This window comes from Dendrobates tinctorius, unplaced genomic scaffold (assembly GCF_039654945.1).
Source record: "Dendrobates tinctorius isolate UK_male_01 unplaced genomic scaffold, ASM3965494v1 ptg000084l, whole genome shotgun sequence".
Taxonomy (NCBI): Eukaryota; Metazoa; Chordata; class Amphibia; order Anura; family Dendrobatidae; genus Dendrobates; species Dendrobates tinctorius.
This window is the reverse complement of record NW_027361752.1, coordinates 31,391,257-31,410,287: the sequence shown is the minus strand read 5'-3', so window position 1 is coordinate 31,410,287 and position 19,031 is coordinate 31,391,257. Positions and strand designations below refer to the sequence as shown.

The following is a 19,031-nucleotide window of genomic DNA, read 5'->3' as shown; positions in this document are numbered from 1 at the left end:
AAAACTACTAACATAGTAAATAAAGCAAAGGTTGCACTAAAGCAAATCCGTGTGTGATACATGGTGTGAATAGCATAATGGCTTTTGGAAATGAAAAAACATGAGATGCTTAGCACAAAATTTAGCCAAAAATTGTGCCCTTCACCATGCTGTGGTTTTAATTACATCCAATCACATTTCGTGTATCACACACTGATTTACTTTGTTGCAATTGATTGCAACCTTTGCTTTATTTATTTACCTCTTTCTCTAGTCACCTTCCACGACAGAAGCATCGGAGGTTGTCTCCCCGCACTAATAGGGGACAGGAAACACAAGAGGTTAAATACCCCTCCCCTTAATACAACCCCCAGTGTTTTTCCTGTCCTTTTTTGGGAATGGAGAGGTTCCTGGATGGTGCTGCCGTGGCCGGCGATCGGGAGCACTTTAAAGCATACCCTCTATGTCGGGCAGCTGAGGTCGGGGGCTCTGCTCTCATCGTCCAGGGGCTGCTCCCGTCTCCATGTTCAATGCAACTCTGGACTTTTCTCCCTCCCCTCCTGCGCCTTCTTGGGGGGGGGGGGTAAAGCGGGGCGGTGACGTGCGGCTGGGGTCCTCCTGCAGCTCCCCGGCATCCTCTCCAGGCTGGCTGATTCTGGAGTTCGCGTGCATCGGAAGTGACTTCGACCCGAACTTCCAGTCTACTTCCTGGTCCATGTGCTGCCGGATGGCGTCTGCTTATTCCGGAGCTGCCGCGATGGTGGGGCGTTCCTTTCGGGGTTCCCCCATGGACCTAAGGGAGGAGGAGCACAGGAAATCACGCTGGGACCTCGATTGCATAAATCCTGGTCGGGGGATGCCACCAGGTAAGGCCTATTGTCTGTGTCCCTCTGTGACTGGTGACAGACTGACCAAATGGACGGAGACAAACCCTCCCTGCCTGCGTCTGCAAAGCCCAGCGTTCACTTTCCTATAGTGAGTATTGGATGAAGGTCCCTTGTTGTCCAGGTTACAGTCCATTGGTGATTTAGTATACCTTTCTCTCTTTTAGGGAGACACGGTCCCTGCCCCTAAAAAAAAAATATAAAAAAAAAGACCGCAGGTGTGGTGTATGTGCTTCCAGGCTTCCCTCCTCATATAAAAATAAACTTTGTCAGCCCTTTCCCAGGGCCCAGTATAGCAAACAACCTCCTCCTAAGAAAAGGAGCATGGCATCTGTGGAATCTGATTCAGACTCGGTCAAAGTCTTTACCTCGGGTTCGGAGGATGTTTGGGAGAATGAGGGTTCCACTTCCACCCCCAAGTCCGATAATAAAAAATATTATTTCTCTTCTGAAGATATGGAAGAATTGATAAGTATGGTGAGAAGCATCATGGGGGTTGAGGAGGCTGAGGAGGAGGAAATTAGATACTCTGTGCAGGATGAGATGTTTGGGGGGCTGAAACCAAAGAAACAGAGTTTCCCATACATGACAATATGCAAAACCTTATCCTTCATGAATGGGACCTTGGCATTTCGTCAGAGTTAAAATATCGCTTCCCCCTAGATGGAGATTGCTCTCTATGAGATATCCACAAAGTGGATGTACAGGTGTCCAGGGTGGCCTAAAAGGCTGCTCTTCCTTTCGAAGACTCGTCCCAGCTCAAAGATCCCATGGATCGTAAAATCGATAAAGTCCTGGAACACCTCCACCAATCTGCTTAAAACAAACGTGGCCTCAACATGTGTCGCCAGGGGGCTTCTAGGGAAGAGATGCTTGACTCTCTCCCCTTCCTTCAGAGAGCAACAGGTTTTCTTGCTGATGCTTCCGCGGAGTCTGTCTGGGTAGCGGCAAGATCCGCAGTTCTCTCCAATTCAGCTAGAAGAGCACTGTGGCTAAAATTATGGAGTGGTGACTTTACCTCTATGACTAAACTGCACCATTCTCTTTCAGGGGCATTATGTTTTTAGTCTGGCTCTCGATGAAATGCTAGATAAAGCTACGGATAAAAAGACATCACTTCCTGAGCATAAAAACCCTAGGAAACATTTTTTTCGCCCCCCCCTGTGATCAGTCTTCCCAGAGGGAATTCAGAGGGAAAGGCAAGACAGGCTGTTGGAGTTATCCAAAGGGTGGTAAGGGCAAAAACATCCTTGTCCCCCACCACCTGTAGTTCTTTGACAAACAATGACTGCCCTCTGGTCAGGGGTCGACTAGGTTTCACTTAGTGGCAATCCATCTCCACAAACCTATGGGTTCTCCGTACCATACAGGATGGATTGAAACTAGAATTCGAGAGTCTTCCCCCTCAATGCCTGAGAATTACCTCAATGCAGTCTCCATGCCTTCAGGAGTCCTTGCTATTACATCTCCAAGGTCTACTTCAATTGGAGGTGACCTCTTAAGTACCACAACAGGAGGTAGGCAGAGGCCACTATTCTCGCCTGTTCCTGGTAAAGAAACCCTCAGGGAAACACAGGGTTATCATAAATCTGAAGCCCCTGAACCGAGTAATCGGATACAGATGATTCAAGATGGAGTCGATCAAATCGGCAATCCCGCTCTTTTGACAGAATTGGGTAATGGCCACAATAGATCTAAAGGATGCCTATTATCAAGTGCCAGTCCATCCAGACCACAGGTAGTTACTCAGATTTGCTGTTTCCCATGGTCACCAGGTCAGCCATTACCAGTTCAGTGTCCTACCGTTCGACATTTCATCAGCACCGTGGGTATTTACCAAGATTATGGCAGAAGTGGTAATCTTCATCCGACGTCAGGGGGTTTACATCATCCAACACCTAGACGATTTTCTCATTATCGTTCCATCTATTCATTGCCTAAATCCAGATGTGGCAAGAACCCTGGAAATCTTGGAATCCTTGGTCTGGATCCCAAATTTGGAGAAGTCGGATCTTCACCCTTCCTCAAGGAAGAAATTCCTGTGAATTCTGTTGGATTCTGGGAAGAGAACATCGTTCTTGCCTAGGGATCGTCGGCTCGATCTGGTTCAGAGGATCTCCTGGTTCAGAAATCGGAGGGCTCCTACCCTGAGGGACTCAATGTCAATCCTGGGATCGCTGACGTCATGCATCCAGGCAGTCTCCTGGCCTCAAGCCCATACACGAGTCTTTCAGTCCCATGTTCAGTTGTCTTCAAGAAAGCATCAAAAGGTGCTGACCAAGAGAGTTTTCCTTTCCGGTCTTGTGAAGGCTTCTCTTTCATGGTGGCTAGATTACTGAAACATTCAGAGGGGAGTCAGCTGGGACTAAATTTCCCTGAAGATACTCCCTTCGGACGCCCGTCAGAGAGACTGGGGTGCCGTGGTGGAGAGAACTCACTTTCCAGGGGTTGTGGACCCCAGACATCAGATCCAGCTCCTCAAATCTGAGAGAACTGAAGGCAGTAAAGTAGGCTTTGAAAGCCGCATCCACTCATCGAAGGTCATCACGTACGTGTCTATTCTGACAATATGACCACAGTGGCCTACCTCCGACAGCAGGGAGGCACAAATTACGCCAGTTTAAGTAAGTCGCTGCAAGAATTTTTTCCTCGGCAGAAAGACATCTTTTGTCTATCGCCGCAGTACATCTAAAGGGATCTGACAACATCCAAGCGGACTTCCTCAGCAGGGAAGACGTCCATCCAAGAGAATGGTGCCTGGACCAAGTGATCTTTTTGTTCCTGGTATCAAGGTGGGGGGGGGTCCTGATATAGACCTGTTTGCCAATGGCCAGAACGCGAAGGTGAAGACGTTCTTTTCCCTCAGTCCCATGAACAGAGCACCGGGAGTAGACGCCTTTTCTCATCCTTGGAGGTTCAACCTGGCCTACGCCTTCCCGCCAATCCTGATTCTAGCAAGGACACTGCAGGAAATTCGGTCAGACCAGGTCACCACGATTTTAATCGCTCCTATGTGGCCGGGAAGAAGTTGGTACGGCGCTTTGATAGACATGGCTCAGGAGGGCCCACTACTTCTACCCCAGAAGTTCAACCTCTTTCACCAGGGCCCACTGCTACACCTGGACCTGCGGAGATTGAACCTTGCTGCCTGGCTACTGAAACCAAAATACTAAAAGCTAAAGGGTAATACAAACTCTCCTAAAGAGTAGGAAGCTGGTGACCAACGCCATCTATGGCAAGGTTTGGAAAAACATTTCATCCTGGTGTTTCCCGAATTCTTCTGATCTTTTCCATCCTAACATTCCGCAAATTCTGGATTTTCTTCAAAAGGGGTTGGATCTAGGGCTTACACCTAGTACACTGAATGTGCAGGGGTCAGCTCTTAGTTCCTTTTTTGTCTAGGACTTAGCTGGCCATCGCTGGGTTAAACGCTTTATGATCTCTGCAGCTAGGATTCGCCCTAGACTTTGTAGCCAAGTTCCCCCCTGGGATTTGAATCTGGTCCTTAATAGTTTAACGCAAGATCCATTTGAACCCCTATCATCCACGAATTTAAAGAACCTGACCCTTTAAAACATTTTTCTAGTAGCAATTACTACCGCTAGATGTGTAGGAGAGTTGCAGGCCCTATCAGTAAAGGATCCCTACTTATCGGTCACTACGGATAGCATTGTCCTTCGACTAGATCCCTCCTTTATGCCTAAGGTAGTCTCGGACTTCTATTGAGGTCAGAATATTGTGCTACCCTCATTCTTCCCAAATCCTTCCAATCCGAAGGAAGAAGTCTTTCACACCCTTGATGTTTGCAGGGGGTTCTCTATTACCTTCAGCAAACGGGAAATTGGAGGATTGATCAAAATCTATTTATTCAGTTCTTGGGACGGAATAAGGGTAAGAAGGCGGCTAAAACTACGATTGTTAATTGGATCAAGCAAGCTATCTGTCTGGCATATTCGTCGCAGAATCTTTCTCCTCCTGCATCACTGCAGGCTCATTCTACTCATTCAGTAGCAACATCATGGGCAGAGAGAGATGGAACTCATTTTCTGAGCAGATATGCAGAGCCGCCACCTGGTCGTCTGTCCATACGTTCAAAAGGCACTACAGACTGATTTTTAATAGGGATTTAACATTTGGCAGACGAGTTCTGCAGGCTGTTGTCCCTCCCTAAGAAATTAGTTGTTGGTATTACTCTGATGCTGCCATCGTAGAAGGTGACTATAGAAAATTGAATTGGTCTTATTGGTAATTCGGTTTCTGGGAACCTTCCTCGACAGCACTAATTTCCCTCCCTATCTGATGCTCTTATTGGATGTTTCCTGCACCTTGGTGGTAACTATACATGCTAGTGTGTCCAGAAAACACTGAGGGGTGTAGGAAGGGGAGGGGTATTTAACCTCTTTTGGGGCGGGGAGTCATGCTCCGATGCTGCTGTTGTGGAAGGTTCCCAGAAACCGAAGTACCGGTAAGACTAATTCTATTTTTATGCCATATAAACACTAGGTAGCGCTTTTTTTTTTTTTTTTTTTGGTAGCAGTGAGTTCCCCTTTGGTCTTGGTGGCCGTTGCAGCTGCACTGAATGCACGTATAGTATGTACACACCATGTAGTATGTGCACCCTAGGATGGAATTATTGTGCGGTGTTGATTGGCCTCTTGTATGAAATCTAGTGCAGAGAAGACGTGAAATGGTCAATCTTAACAACCCATGAAATCCCCTATACTGGTAGCTGCAAAGCATGGCCTGGTATTGAGTGGTGCTTCTTATACTGGATTGCTCTGACCTGGATAAGCATTCACCAGCTAAATATCTGTTCACATCCGTGCAGCAGTGTTATAATGATACGGACTCTGTATAATCTGTGCACGACCTATATCGATGGAGGACAATGAGGATTTCCAGCCTCCGCATTCTTCCAGTCATCTCAATGATCCGCTCTGAGGTTTTCTCAGGTTTGTTGAAGTTGCTCTTCAGACTGGAGAGTGCAGGAACAATAGCTGGAGGCAGAAATCGTATTGACAAGGAGTCTGAATTTCACTGTGTCTGTAAACAAGAATTGATTGAGTCGAATGCGACCTGTCATCAGCTGTATATGCACCGAGTACAGAGCGCTCCAGCCTGCACCACGCGCTTCATATCCCTGGTCACCCGGCATTGTGATTCACCATTTCTACATTATTTACCTTGGATGGATTTATGATCAGTGATTTTATTTTCTATTGCTAGACCTTCTTTGTAATTGATACTGTGTGCAAAATTCCATAAATATGCTCACATGGGTGTGCTGAAACGCTCCTTATAATGCTGCGATTCCCGGTGTTACACAACCAAATGCCCAGGGAAGAATAAGAAACCTCACCCATGGCAGAAAGCAGTGAGGACAAAAGAATTCCTTAAAGGTAAATTTTATCAAATTTACATATTAATGTCTGGATAATTCAGAACACAAGGTGCCTCCCAAAATAGAACACAAAATTGGCAAACCTATGTATACATAATGAGTGATGCAGTGTAACCGTATTAGTACGTCGAGGCTACCAAAGCATGGAGTATAGGTAGGAGCCATAGTGATGGCAAATGCAAGTAGGAGTTGTGCCTCATTATTGTAATCCTTGCTATAGATGATGGTCAGACCGTAAGTCTCTACACTCCAACGGGCGTTTCGCCCTACTTTATCAAGGGGTGATTGCCAGGGTGGTGGCGGCAAAACATTAGAAGAAAGTGGGCACCGCAAAGCAAATTAAATCAATTAATTACAAACTTTTAAAAGCGCATTAAACAAGAAAAAAGGAATGGAAATGTGAGTGCAAAGTGGGGAGCTCCTAAAATCAGCAATAAATGTATTGATTTGTTAAAAGCAATTAAAAAATGACGCTTATGTCTGAGGAATCGGAGTCTCCAGATGTTTTTAATGCATTGGTAGCGCCAGAATTGGAAGTACACAGGGAGACCCTAAAAAAGGGCGGCAGAGCATTGAAAATGGCCCCATGCGTATCGCCACATAGCAAGTTGCTTCCTCAGGGGCAAAATATAAAGTCCATTTTTTTTTTTTTTACTGTGCATTATTTTTAAAGCATAATTGTTTTATTGATGCCGGGGCTGTGTCTTTTGGTTCAGCCATTGTCCTATTATACGGATTTTCAGCTTCCTATACTTGAACACCCGCTATAGGTGAGAGTTTGGATGATGCTCTAATCATGTAAGCTATACACAATCGTCTGATGTTTCTGCTATGGGTTTTTAACCAGTTGATAAATAAGAATATTAAGTGTTAATCCCTTGATGTTGGGTTACAGTGGATTTTTAAGTTGTAAAGTACAAGCAGAGAACTTCTCTTTTGGACGGGTGAGTGAGTTGTTGAAATTTCTGTTACTTATTGTCTAAGGGGTAACGTTTAGCCTTTTAGTTCCAAGCCTAGCATGTCTGAGTGAGGAGACTTATAAGCCGTGCATGCTCCTCTGGAAATTTAAATATGCAAATAGTCTCTAAAGAGAGGAAGAGGACTAGAAGTCTAGCACCACCTATTGGAAGAAATGATGCTAAAAGTCCATATCGACCCTTTAATGAGCCTTGTAACGTCACTTAGGATAAAAGCCAAACCAGAATCTCAATTTTCAGACACTGTGTTTCAGGGTGAGAGGTTCTGGGCCGATGCTTCCAATAGGCGTGTTATAGTTTTGGTCCTCTTTCTGTCTGAATTGTATTGGTGTGAATGATCCAGACCATGAGGGTAAAGAGGAACTCTAGCGCCCGTTACACATAGCGATATCGCTAGCAATATCGCTGTAACGTCACCGATTTTGTGACGTAGCAGCGATATTGCTAGCGATATCGCTACATGTGATACTTACCTCCGACCAGCTCCCCCGCTGCTCATCGCTGATCGAATGAGAAGGTCCTCGACCATTTCTCGTCGTCAGCTTCCTGTGGCGCCGACGAGCGACGCATGGACGCGGGCGGGAGGATGTCAGGATCGCCACGTCTGACAGGTAAGTAGCGACCCCCGACCGCTGCTATGTCGCTGGTGAGATCTGCCTGTGTGGCAGCTCACTAGCGACCACTTAGCGATGCACCAGTGATCCATATCGTTGTCGGGATCGCTCACACTAACTCTAAAACATACACGATTCCGCTCATTCTTTCCTCCTACAATTTCGTGTAATCCAATATCAAACACTCTACCATTAGAAATTTTTTTTTTTCCCATACACTTCGCCACACTTCTCCTTATAGTTGTGTTTGGTATTGCACTTCAGCCCTATTGAGGTGAATGGGGTTCAGCTGCAAGACCAGACATGACCAGTGGACAAGTGTGGCGCTGTTTTAAGAAAGTTGTCATGCTGTTCTAATCCTGTACATCCAATTTAAGGCTCTGTTAATCCTGACCCTCCTGGTACATGGGTCAGAACTACAAGGAAAACTGCTACTGTAGTCTGTAGTTGTATTATCCCCACGGTGTTTGTAGGAAGGCGGGTGACAACCCCTAGGACCACCGTTGTGACTGCCCTTAGTGTTTGTCACTGTCATTTGATATCTATGTGACACTATCTACATTTGTGTCTTTGACTTTAGTTTAACCTATATTTCGTATCTTGCCATCTCCCAAATTTGCTGGAGTCTTTTGAGGGCAGGAAAGGGGTTAAAATGTAAAAAAAAAAAAAAAATAAAAAATAAAATTGCATTTTACTCACCTCCTTACCCCACCGGTCCTCCAAACATGCCTATGGCTCCTCTGGTGCTGAGGCCGATGTCGATCACCAAGAGCTCCTAAACTTCAGTATATGCGGAACTGATGCAGTGCTGGGACATTCATCACCCGGACGCCCCCAAAACACAGTCTGGGTGTTATTTTTATTTTTTTTTTTTTAATGGAACTTCAAGATAGAATAGAGTATTCTGTTCACTAATATACTGATGTATAATGACCAGACAGAGGTCTGAAGGACGCTCTTTTGGCCTCTGTCCCACTCATGCACCATTATGGTTGTGATTAGCAAGTAGTTTGGAAGCTTTACAGAAGTACACAATAATCAGTGCAAAAATACCCAAATATATTGTGAAAATCACCTAGCTACTAATATACACTCCATATCCAATATTCACAAACAGGAGAAATATAGGAGTGTTTTTTATAAAAATACAAAAAATCTTTATTGCCACAATCCAAAAGTCTATAGCAAACAAGAATAAAAATACGATGAGCTGTAAAAGACACCTGAAAGGTAGCACTCAGTACAATATGCACAAATTCCAACTCCCATGTAACATATATTATGGGTAAAAGGACCCCCAGAAGGATCAATTAAGTATAACCAAGCCGACAACCATCACTCCAAGTGGACTCCAGTCCTTATAAGCACTATGGCATCCATGTCAGCAAGGTTAACATAAAAAGATACGTCCCATATAAAACCATATTAGCAAATGTGGCTATCATAGACCTAATGAATGAGAAGGGGGTAATCTAACCCGGTAGTTGGGCACACCCAAAAAAGCACCCCGTCGCGCGTTTCGCTGCTGTTATGCTTTCTCAAGCTGTGCTTTCTCCCCTTGATGAGAAATGGGGATGGCAGTGGATGTTATACATCAGGAGACGAGTCACGAGATGTCATACAACAGGAGACGAGGGACCAGATGTTATACACCAGGAAACAAGGGGCCGTATGATATACACCATGGGGGCAATGGGGCCGGATGTTATACACCTGGGGCGATGGGGGCAGATGTTATAGACCAGGGGCAGGGGGTCAGCAGTTATACACTGTGGGAGCAATGGTGCCAGATGCTATACACCATGGCGGCAATGGGGCTGGATGTTATACACCATGGAGGCAATGGGGCTGGATGTTATACACCATGGGGGCAATGGAGCCAGATATTATACAATGGGGGGGTGGCAATGGGGTTAGATGTGAAATACTTGAATTCATTAGTGAAGGCTTGTAGTATACTTTTCTTCATATAATATGTGCAGCGGTGCCATAAGTCCAGCAATCACAGTAGTTACAAGTTATGAACCTATTTTGGTAATTTACCCTACATAAGTTGCTGGCATGTGAGGAGGGTAACTGACCCCCCGGACGACAGCCCTACGGAACCTTTGGGCCTTCCTCTAGGTGCCCCGTACATCCTGTGTTCAGGCTGGTGTTGCTCCGGGCTGAAGAGCTCGTCATTTGCCACTGAGGAGAAGATATTGGGAGTGCGGCTGGAGCACGCCGCTCGCTAATTGGACTGGCGGACGGGGTGCTCAGCACATTACCATGTGTGCCAATTTTGTGTTACATTTAACTGAAGATCAGTCCCTCGTGTCCCCTCCGCTCCCATACACTGTCCTTGGCAGGAAGCGCCGTCATATAGTTCATGGTGTGAATATGTAATGACAACTTTATCGTTTTACTTGCTAATGTTTACGATTATATTTCCTTTCCCACAGGTCACAGAGAGGAAGAACCGAGAGCCGGAGACGGACGCTGCTGTATAATTCAGATATTATTATGCTTTTTTTTTTTTTTTTTTTTAGCTCCAAATAAATCACTTCCCTTTAAGACTTAGATTTATTGTGATGGACATGTTGCTGATTCTTTGTGGTTATGTGTTACATTGTCAGTCATGGGCGGTGGGAGACCCACATTGTGCACCTGCTGTGGGCCTCTCTTGGGTTGGGGGATCCAGCATTGAAGGGCTTCCTAACACACAATCACAGCATTACCACACAGCTTCCACTAGGGGGAGCCTACTCCATAAAGTTTAACCCCTTATCATTACTGGGTGGTGGTTGTTTTTTTGTTTCATTTTTATTCCCCATCTCCCAAAAGCAATAACTTTTTATTGATTTATTTTTCTGTGTTGCCATAGCTGTACAAGGCTTTGTTGTTTTTGTTTTTTTGTTTTTTTTTGCAGGATGAGTTATTTTGCGTCACCATTTAACTTATTTGAACACTTTAAAAATTCTTTAGTGGAATGGGAAAAAAAAACCAAATCCTCTATTGATCATATTCTCAGACGTGTAACTTTTTATTTTCTCATTGTGAGATGGTTTGCTTTTAGCGGTGCAAACACCAAGTTTCTTGTGTAGTATCATGGTGCAAATACTTTGAGATTACTTTATTTCCATTTTTTGGGGGAGGCGCAGATCCAGAAATACACTGAACAAAAATCTAAACACAACACTTCTGTCTCTGCTCCCATTTTCATGAGCTGAACTCAAAGTTAAGACTTTTTCTCTCAAATATTGTTCACAAATTTGTGTAAATCTGGGTCAGTGAGCCTGTCTCCTAATCTGGGTCAGTGAGCCCGTCTCCTGATCTGGGTCAGTGAGCCCGTCTCCTGATCTGGGTCAGTGAGCCCGTCTCCTGATCTGGGTCAGTGAGCCCGTCTCCTGATCTGGGTCAGTGAGCCCGTCTCCTGATCTGGGTCAGTGAGCCCGTCTCCTGATCTGGGTCAGTGAGCCCGTCTCCTGATCTGGGTCAGTGAGCCTGTCTCCTGATCTGGGTCAGTGAGCCCGTCTCCTGATCTGGGTCAGTGAGCCCGTCTCCTGATCTGGGTCAGTGAGCCCGTCTCCTGATCTGGGTCAGTGAGCCCGTCTCCTGATCTGGGTCAGTGAGCCCGTCTCCTGATCTGGGTCAGTGAGCCCGTCTCCTGATCTGGGTCAGTGAGCCCGTCTCCTGATCTGGGTCAGTGAGCCCGTCTCCTGATCTGGGTCAGTGAGCCCGTCTCCTGATCTGGGTCAGTGAGCCCGTCTCCTGATCTGGGTCAGTGAGCCCGTCTCCTGATCTGGGTCAGTGAGCCCGTCTCCTGATCTGGGTCAGTGAGCCCGTCTCCTGATCTGGGTCAGTGAGCCCGTCTCCTGATCTGGGTCAGTGAGCCCGTCTCCTGATCTGGGTCAGTGAGCCCGTCTCCTGATCTGGGTCAGTGAGCCCGTCTCCTGATCTGGGTCAGTGAGCCCGTCTCCTGATCTGGGTCAGTGAGCCCGCCTCCTGATCTGGGTCAGTGAGCCCGCCTCCTGATCTGGGTCAGTGAGCCCGCCTCCTGATCTGGGTCAGTGAGCCCGCCTCCTGATCTGGGTCAGTGAGCCCGCCTCCTGATCTGGGTCAGTGAGCCCGCCTCCTGATCTGGGTCAGTGAGCCCGCCTCCTGATCTGGGTCAGTGAGCCCGCCTCCTGATCTGGGTCAGTGAGCCCGCCTCCTGATCTGGGTCAGTGAGCCCGCCTCCTGATCTGGGTCAGTGAGCCCGCCTCCTGATCTGGGTCAGTGAGCCCGCCTCCTGATCTGGGTCAGTGAGCCCGCCTCCTGATCTGGGTCAGTGAGCCCTTCTAATCTCCCTCCCTTTGACGTGGACTCCGGCGGTGAGCCCACATCTTTCGGGGCACATGTCAGCTGTTTTGAACAGCTGACATGTGCCTGGAACAGCCGCTAGTGGAATTGCGATTCACCCGCTGCTATTAACCCGTTAAATGCCACTGTCAATCTCTGACAGCGGCATTTAACATGTGCTTCTGGCATTCGTGCCGGAAAGCCACCCATTGGTCACCCCCCATCACGTGATCGCAGGTCACTAATAGATTGACATGACGATCAGAGGTCTCTTGGAGAGACCTCTATGGTTGTCACTGCTGGATTGCTGTGAGCGCTGCCCAATGGTCAGCGATCATAGCAAGTAAGCATTTTTGCTACAAATAGGCGATCTGATTTGGAGCGCAAGGTCTCTAATATTCACCAGCTCGTCATGGAGGAGTGGAAGAGGATTCCAATGGCCACCTGTGAAGCTCTAGTGATCTCCATGGCCAAGAGAGTTAAGGCAGTGCTTGAAAATAATGGTGGCCACAAAAAATATTAACACTTTGGGCACAATTTGGCCATTTTCACTTAGGGGTGTACTCACTTTTATTGCCAGAAATTTAGACATTAATGGCTGTGGGTTGTTATTTAGAGGGCGCACACAATCTGTTATACAAGCTGTACCCTGACTACTTTTCATTGTTTTAAAGTGTCAGATCTTCAGTGCTGTCTCATGAAAAGATATAAAATACTTTCAAAAAATTTTTTGTATGTGTATTTTTTTTATATATATTTTCAAGCACTATTTTGTACTTTTTGTACAGTGCAATACTTCTGTAATGCAGTGTCTCGTCCTGTTAATGTTATATTATTACACCGTGTCTCTCGATGGCAGATTTGATGGGTTCTTAAGCCCCCTGGGTGCCACAACAACGCATCGGTATATTGCAGTGACAGAGGAAGCCGCCCAGCTCTGTCTTACTAGTTAGATTCTGCTGTCATTATTGGGCACAGCTGCTAAGGGAGTACAATGCTTGTCCCACCATTATTCTTCAGGCTCCTCTGCCTCCTGACTTACTGTTTGCTCTGGGCGGTGCACTCCTTTTTGATAGTTCGGACCTGCCACGCTACCCAGAGTATGCACTCCCCGATGCAGCCATCGGAGGCCAATACTGCAGTCAACCTCTGTCACATTGGAGAAGCACAGTGGTAGCGAAGCCTGCCAAATGCAGTAATCCAACCAGCTTTAGATACATCTTGTGAGCACTGCATGTACCATACTCATCCTCCACTGAGGCAGTGGCCGGTAACCTTTGCAACAAGGGGAAAACAATGAAATTGTAAAAATCCCTGCGTTCATGCTGGATCTGTTTTTTTTCTAAAAACGACGGATTGTGACTGATGCAAAAAGGCTGACGTATGAACGTAGCTTTAAAGAGCTGGGGTCAGAGCTATCTCTGGTCTCGGCTGTTGCAGCAGGAGCTCTGCTATGTATTGCTACTTTGCCGCGATGTACAGCGCGAGTTCAGCTCCTTAGCCTTACGACGCCTTTAGACTTCCTGATTTGTTTGGACCCAGCCTCCGCACATGTCACATTGTAGTCCTTGCGTGTCTCTGCGGCATCTGCTTACTCAGAGGCAGATTGCACCTTCCTAGAAGTGTGGGCCTCCTCCCGTAACGCCTTCACACGCTGTATACAAAGCACATACAATGTACAATTCCCTGTGCTGTCAGGTCTCCATTAATAGCTTTTTTGTAACACTTTCGCATTAGCAGCTGCCGCACCTTATGGTTCATGTTTTGGCTTTATCCGTATAACAGAGGATGATGCTACTGAGGGAATTCCGTTTTGTTTGCAGAGATCGGTGAATGGTAATGTTCTGGCCGTCATCCAAACGCGAGAGCCAGGCTGGGGTCTTGTGAACCGTCTGCCCCTGCAGCATCTGTTCGCTTGACCTGAGCACGGTGTACCGGTTGACCTCTCAGTTTAGTCAAGTCAGTTTTCATGAGTCACCTCCGTAATGTTTTGTGTGTTTTGCGAGGTGGTAATAGCCCTTAAGATCAGGCTTGTAAAATGACTTGCAATGTCAGTGATTCTTTCTAAATCTCAAAAACACAAAAAAGAGCCCTCATACCGCTAGCATTAAATTAATGTACAGGTGCATAAATACCTCATGTGGCCAATATACAAACATATACACACACGTTCTGCGATTAATGAATACCTAAACTCCAGTTTTATTACACTTATTAAAAACACAATGTACTTAACATTTTTGAGCAAAAGGCATTAAAGCCATCCAACCACATCAAGATGACCTCAAATGGCTTTTCCCTAACCTTAATAACTTACCCCTCCTTGTGTCCAAGACTTAAATGAAATGGGGAAAGGATAGCAACCAGGCTTAACTTGTAATGAAACCTTTTTCGGAAAGATGGGGGGAGGGCAGCGCTCCAAACGCAACTACAAATAAGGACTTGCGTGCCTTTAGTATTCCATCCAGATGAGATCACCTTGTGGTGGTTGGATGTTTAGGTTTTCTGATCAGAATTTTATCCCCTTCATGACCTTTGACGCCACATAGGCGTCATGAAAAGTGTCAAAACGACCCATGACGCCTATGTGGCATCATGACTTTAAAGCCCCCCTGCGGGTCGGGTGACCAGGGTCGCTGAAAGGTCACCCGAGCCGCACACAGAGGACACCTTAGAGTTAACCCTAGGGGGCGTGGCTTAGCTCCCACGTGCCTACGATCGCTCTGGTTGGCTGTTAAAAGTGAAACTACCAATCAGCGATTTGTAATATTTCATCAATGAAATTTGATGAAATATTACAAATCCAACCATTGCCGATGCTGAAATAGCATCGGGCATGACTGGAGACACTGAACCGACCCCCCCCCCCCCCCCCCCCGAACTGACTGACAGCGCCGATCGGCCGCCGCCACCATCTGACAGCACCGATCTGCCCCCCTGCCTTCCCTCCGGTCCCCCCGCCCTCCGATCACCCCAGGGGGGCTCTCCAAACGCGACATGGTGTCCGCTAGCGATTGGAGCTAATTTTCCAATCAAAAAGTTAAATGGCGCTCCTTCCCTTCCGGGCCAGGCCGTGCGCCCAAACAGTGGTTTATGACCACATGTGAGGTATTGGTGTACTCAGGAGATATGGCCCAACAAATTTTAGGATCCATTTTACCCTGTTGCCCATGTGAAAATGAAAAAACTGAGGCTAAATAAAATTTGTGAAAAAAAAGTACTTTTTTTTTTTTTTTTTTTTACGGATCAATATGTGAAGCACCTGGGGGTTCAAAGTGCTCACTATGCATCTAGATAAGTTCCTTGGGGGTCTAGTTTCCAAAATGGGGTCACTTGTGGGGAGCTCCAATGTTTAGGCGCACAGGGGCTCTCCAAACACGACATGGCAACCGCTAAATATTCAAGCATATTTTCCATTCAAAAAGTAAAATGGCGCTCCTTCCCTTTAGGGCCCTGCCGTGCGCCCAAACAGTGGTTTATGACCACATATGAGGTATCTGTGTACTCAGGAGAAATTGCCCAACAAATTTTAGGATCCATATTATCCTGTTGCCCATGTGAAAATAAAATTGATGCTAAAAGAAAATTTATGTTGGAAAAATTAAAATATTAAAATGTCCATTTTTTCCCTTCCATGTTGCTTTAGTTCCTGTGAAGCACCAGAAAGGTTAATAATCTTCTTGAATGTAGTTTTGAGTAGCTTGAGAGGTGCAGTTTTTAGAATGGTGTCACTTTTGGGTATTTTCTGCCATATAGACCCCTCAAAGTGACTTCAAATGTGAGGTGGTCCCTAAAAAAATGGTTTTGTAAATTTTGTTGTAAAAATGAGAAATCGCTGGTCAACTTTTAACCCTTATAACTTCCTAACAAAAAAAAAAATGTTTCCAAAATTGTGCTGATGTAAAGTAGACATGTGGGAAATGTTATTTATTAACTATTTTGTGTCAGATAACTCTCTGGTTTAACAGAATAAAAATTCAAAATTTGAAAACTGCGAAATTTTCGCCACATTTCCGTTTTTTTTCACAAACGCAAAAATTATCGACCTAAATTTACCACTAACATGAAGCCCAATATGTCACGAAAAAAACAATCTCGGAATCGCTACGATGCGTTGAAGCGTTCCAGAGTTATTACCTCATAAAGGGACACTGGTCAGAATTGTAAAAAATGGCCTGGTCATTAAGGTCAAAATAGGCTGGGTCATGAAGGGGTTAACTAAGCGGAGTGCATGTATTTATTCATTGCAGTGTTCTGATAAAACAACTTATGTAAATGTCTTTCTAGGTCTTGTCATCTAGTGTCTGATAAGTTGTATCATTGTAAGTTGCCATTCATCGCCTGTGCATGCACGCTTATGCAGTTTTTTTTTTTTTTTTTTGCAACGTGGTTAACAACTTTTCACTGTTAATTGTCTTGTGGAGGTATGGACTTTTATTTGGGAGGTATCAGCATGTTCTTTCAGAATTGTCACCTAATGCCAAAGAGGAGTCCAGAAGAGTCTTGTGGTCAAGTGCTATTTACATTTATTGCATAGTTGCCCTTTCTGAGGTCGAGCCACTATGTGCACAGACGGTCAGATAAACAACCAAGGGTACACCTACTTATTCCATAAAGAAAGTCCTCTGCGTATTACAATAGTAGATTACTAAATTTCATCCATTCAATGCAGTGAAAATCCACGGGCGATGCAGATTTGAAAATGTTGTGTCCACGTGAATGCAATGGATTAATTAAGCTGCAAAACCTCTGCATTTCTTCAACACAATCTACAGGAGTTTTAACCACTTCAGATTTTCTTCTTTGGAGTTATGCCATGTAGGAACATGCTTTGATGGAGCTACATCCAATTTTAACAGGGCGATAGCCATTGTTAAGCGAAACCGGAGTTAAGACTCCAATTGGCAAAAGAGCAAAATTTGTATTACTGAGCAATGGAGAAACATTGCGTGGGCAGATGAGTCCCGATATCTGTTGTGCTATGCTGATGGGAATATCGGAAATCGGGGAAGTAGAATTAATCGATAAACGCTTACTATCGGGTGTTCAAAGTTCAAGCTGGTGATGGTGGTATATGTTTTGTCACAACCTGGATCCTGTGATGCCTGTGGTTGGACATTTACTCTACCAAGTTTATCCCTTCACGGCAACTCTTTTCTGCAGAAAGAAAGTGCACCATGGCGTAAGACTCGTAGAGTCTTGTGTTGGTTCCAGGAGTAGAGATGAGCGAATTTGTTCGGATTTTGGAGCCCTAATCTGATTTTGACATATTTGTGCCGTATTCGAACACTATTTGTGCCGAATGTTTGTCTTATGATCGGTTCCAAACATATTTGGCAATTGCTACTCCCATTGATACTAATGACGTTCGGCTGTGTTTGACGAATATTGCAAAAACAAAATTCGATTCCGATCGTATTCGGAGCCAAATCCGAACAAATTCGCTCATCTCTATCCAGGAGCATGACAGCCAGTTCTTCCTGCTTCCTCCAAGAATGATGTAGTATGAGCTGCTGAGACATTGTCCGTATTTCCTTGTGATTGGGAGAAGTTATCCAGTTTGCACAAGCCAGTAATCCTGCAAAATCTATTTCAACCTTAAATGGAACTGACACCAAGAATTACTGCAGTTCTGAAGCTCTTGTGCACCAGGTGGCAGCTCTTCCCTAGTACCTGTGTTGTTCCTGATTAGCTCTACCCTAAGTTCCTGATTGACTCCACCCTGTAATCTCCTGATTAGACACCCTACTTAAACCTGGCATTACACTTCCTTCCTTGCGAAATTATTGAGCTACCAGCCTTTAGTCGAGTTTTCCTTTCACCTGCTGCTTCATCCAAGATTATACTGCTGCTCGCTGGCTATTCCTGACTATGCAACCTGCTGATCCTTTACCTATAGTTCTACCTGCCGGTGCTGCCCATAGTGGTTGCATTACCACTACTCCAACACAGGTCAGTCCATAACAAATGCTCTACTAAATGGTTGTCTCTAATGAAGCGACCATATACATATATGTATATGGACCCACAATGAATTGCTTCTGCAGGCTTGTGAATGCTTGAATACCAAGTCACTGAGCTCATATAATCTCTGCAGAATTAAAGTGAAGTTACTCCATAGTTCACCTAGGTTTAAGCTGTGAAATGAGATTTCTTTTTAAAAGTATAAAAAGAATTCTTTCTTGGGAGGTTGACTGTTCTGGCTGGCGTGAAACGACAAGCTGCACAAGTTATGTCAATCCTTAACAAGTGAAGAACTACGGGTTACCTGAATGCACTCATGAACATCCATTTATCTCTATGTGGGACTCGGGTCATAGCGGCCGTGTCGGTGCGTTCTGACCATAGAGAACACTGTATGGTGCCCTGCGCAGTGCACTCGCTCCTTGCCCTGGAATAACACCCGGCTTGAGTTCATTATTCACCGATTCCTCATTACAGCAAAACACATTCATTACAGTTCTTAACAGTCTTCTAATCCAAGTAATTTTTAATTCACTATGCGGCTAATTAGCGTTTCTTAGTAACAAGAGCCCTTGGTTTAGTCTGCAATAAAATATTGATCCTTTAATCCTGGAAACTGCTGTGCTAAAGAAGATAAGCAAACCAGAGATGGGGGTTACATCGTCCTTCAATATATCCCCAGCCCCGAGCCTTCACATACCTAATATGAGTTATATCCTCGTTATTGAATGTAGTTATTGGAGTTTGACTGCCTGCAATGTATTTTATTCCGGGTTGTTAAATGAACAGCGAGCAGCTCATTAATTTTGTCACACGTTTTATTTTGCGAGTACAATAATATATCAGGGGCATGCATGCATGCTGTGCTGTGTTTTTATATGCTGTGCATGGC

General features: G+C 45.3%; 1 protein-coding gene across 2 annotated transcripts in view; it reads left to right on the top strand.

The window, feature by feature from the left end:
* The window catches only part of MRPL39 (mitochondrial ribosomal protein L39), a 101,841-nt gene extending 91,427 nt beyond the window's left edge, over positions 1 to 10,414 (top strand). For both annotated transcript variants that reach the window (XM_073584508.1, XM_073584507.1), the window contains exon 10: positions 10,297 to 10,414. In XM_073584508.1, the coding sequence (XP_073440609.1) occupies positions 10,297 to 10,344 (48 nt within the window). In that variant the 3' untranslated portion in view covers positions 10,345 to 10,414. The remainder of the gene's footprint in view (positions 1 to 10,296) is intronic.
* The last annotated feature ends 8,617 nt before the right edge of the window (positions 10,415 to 19,031 follow it).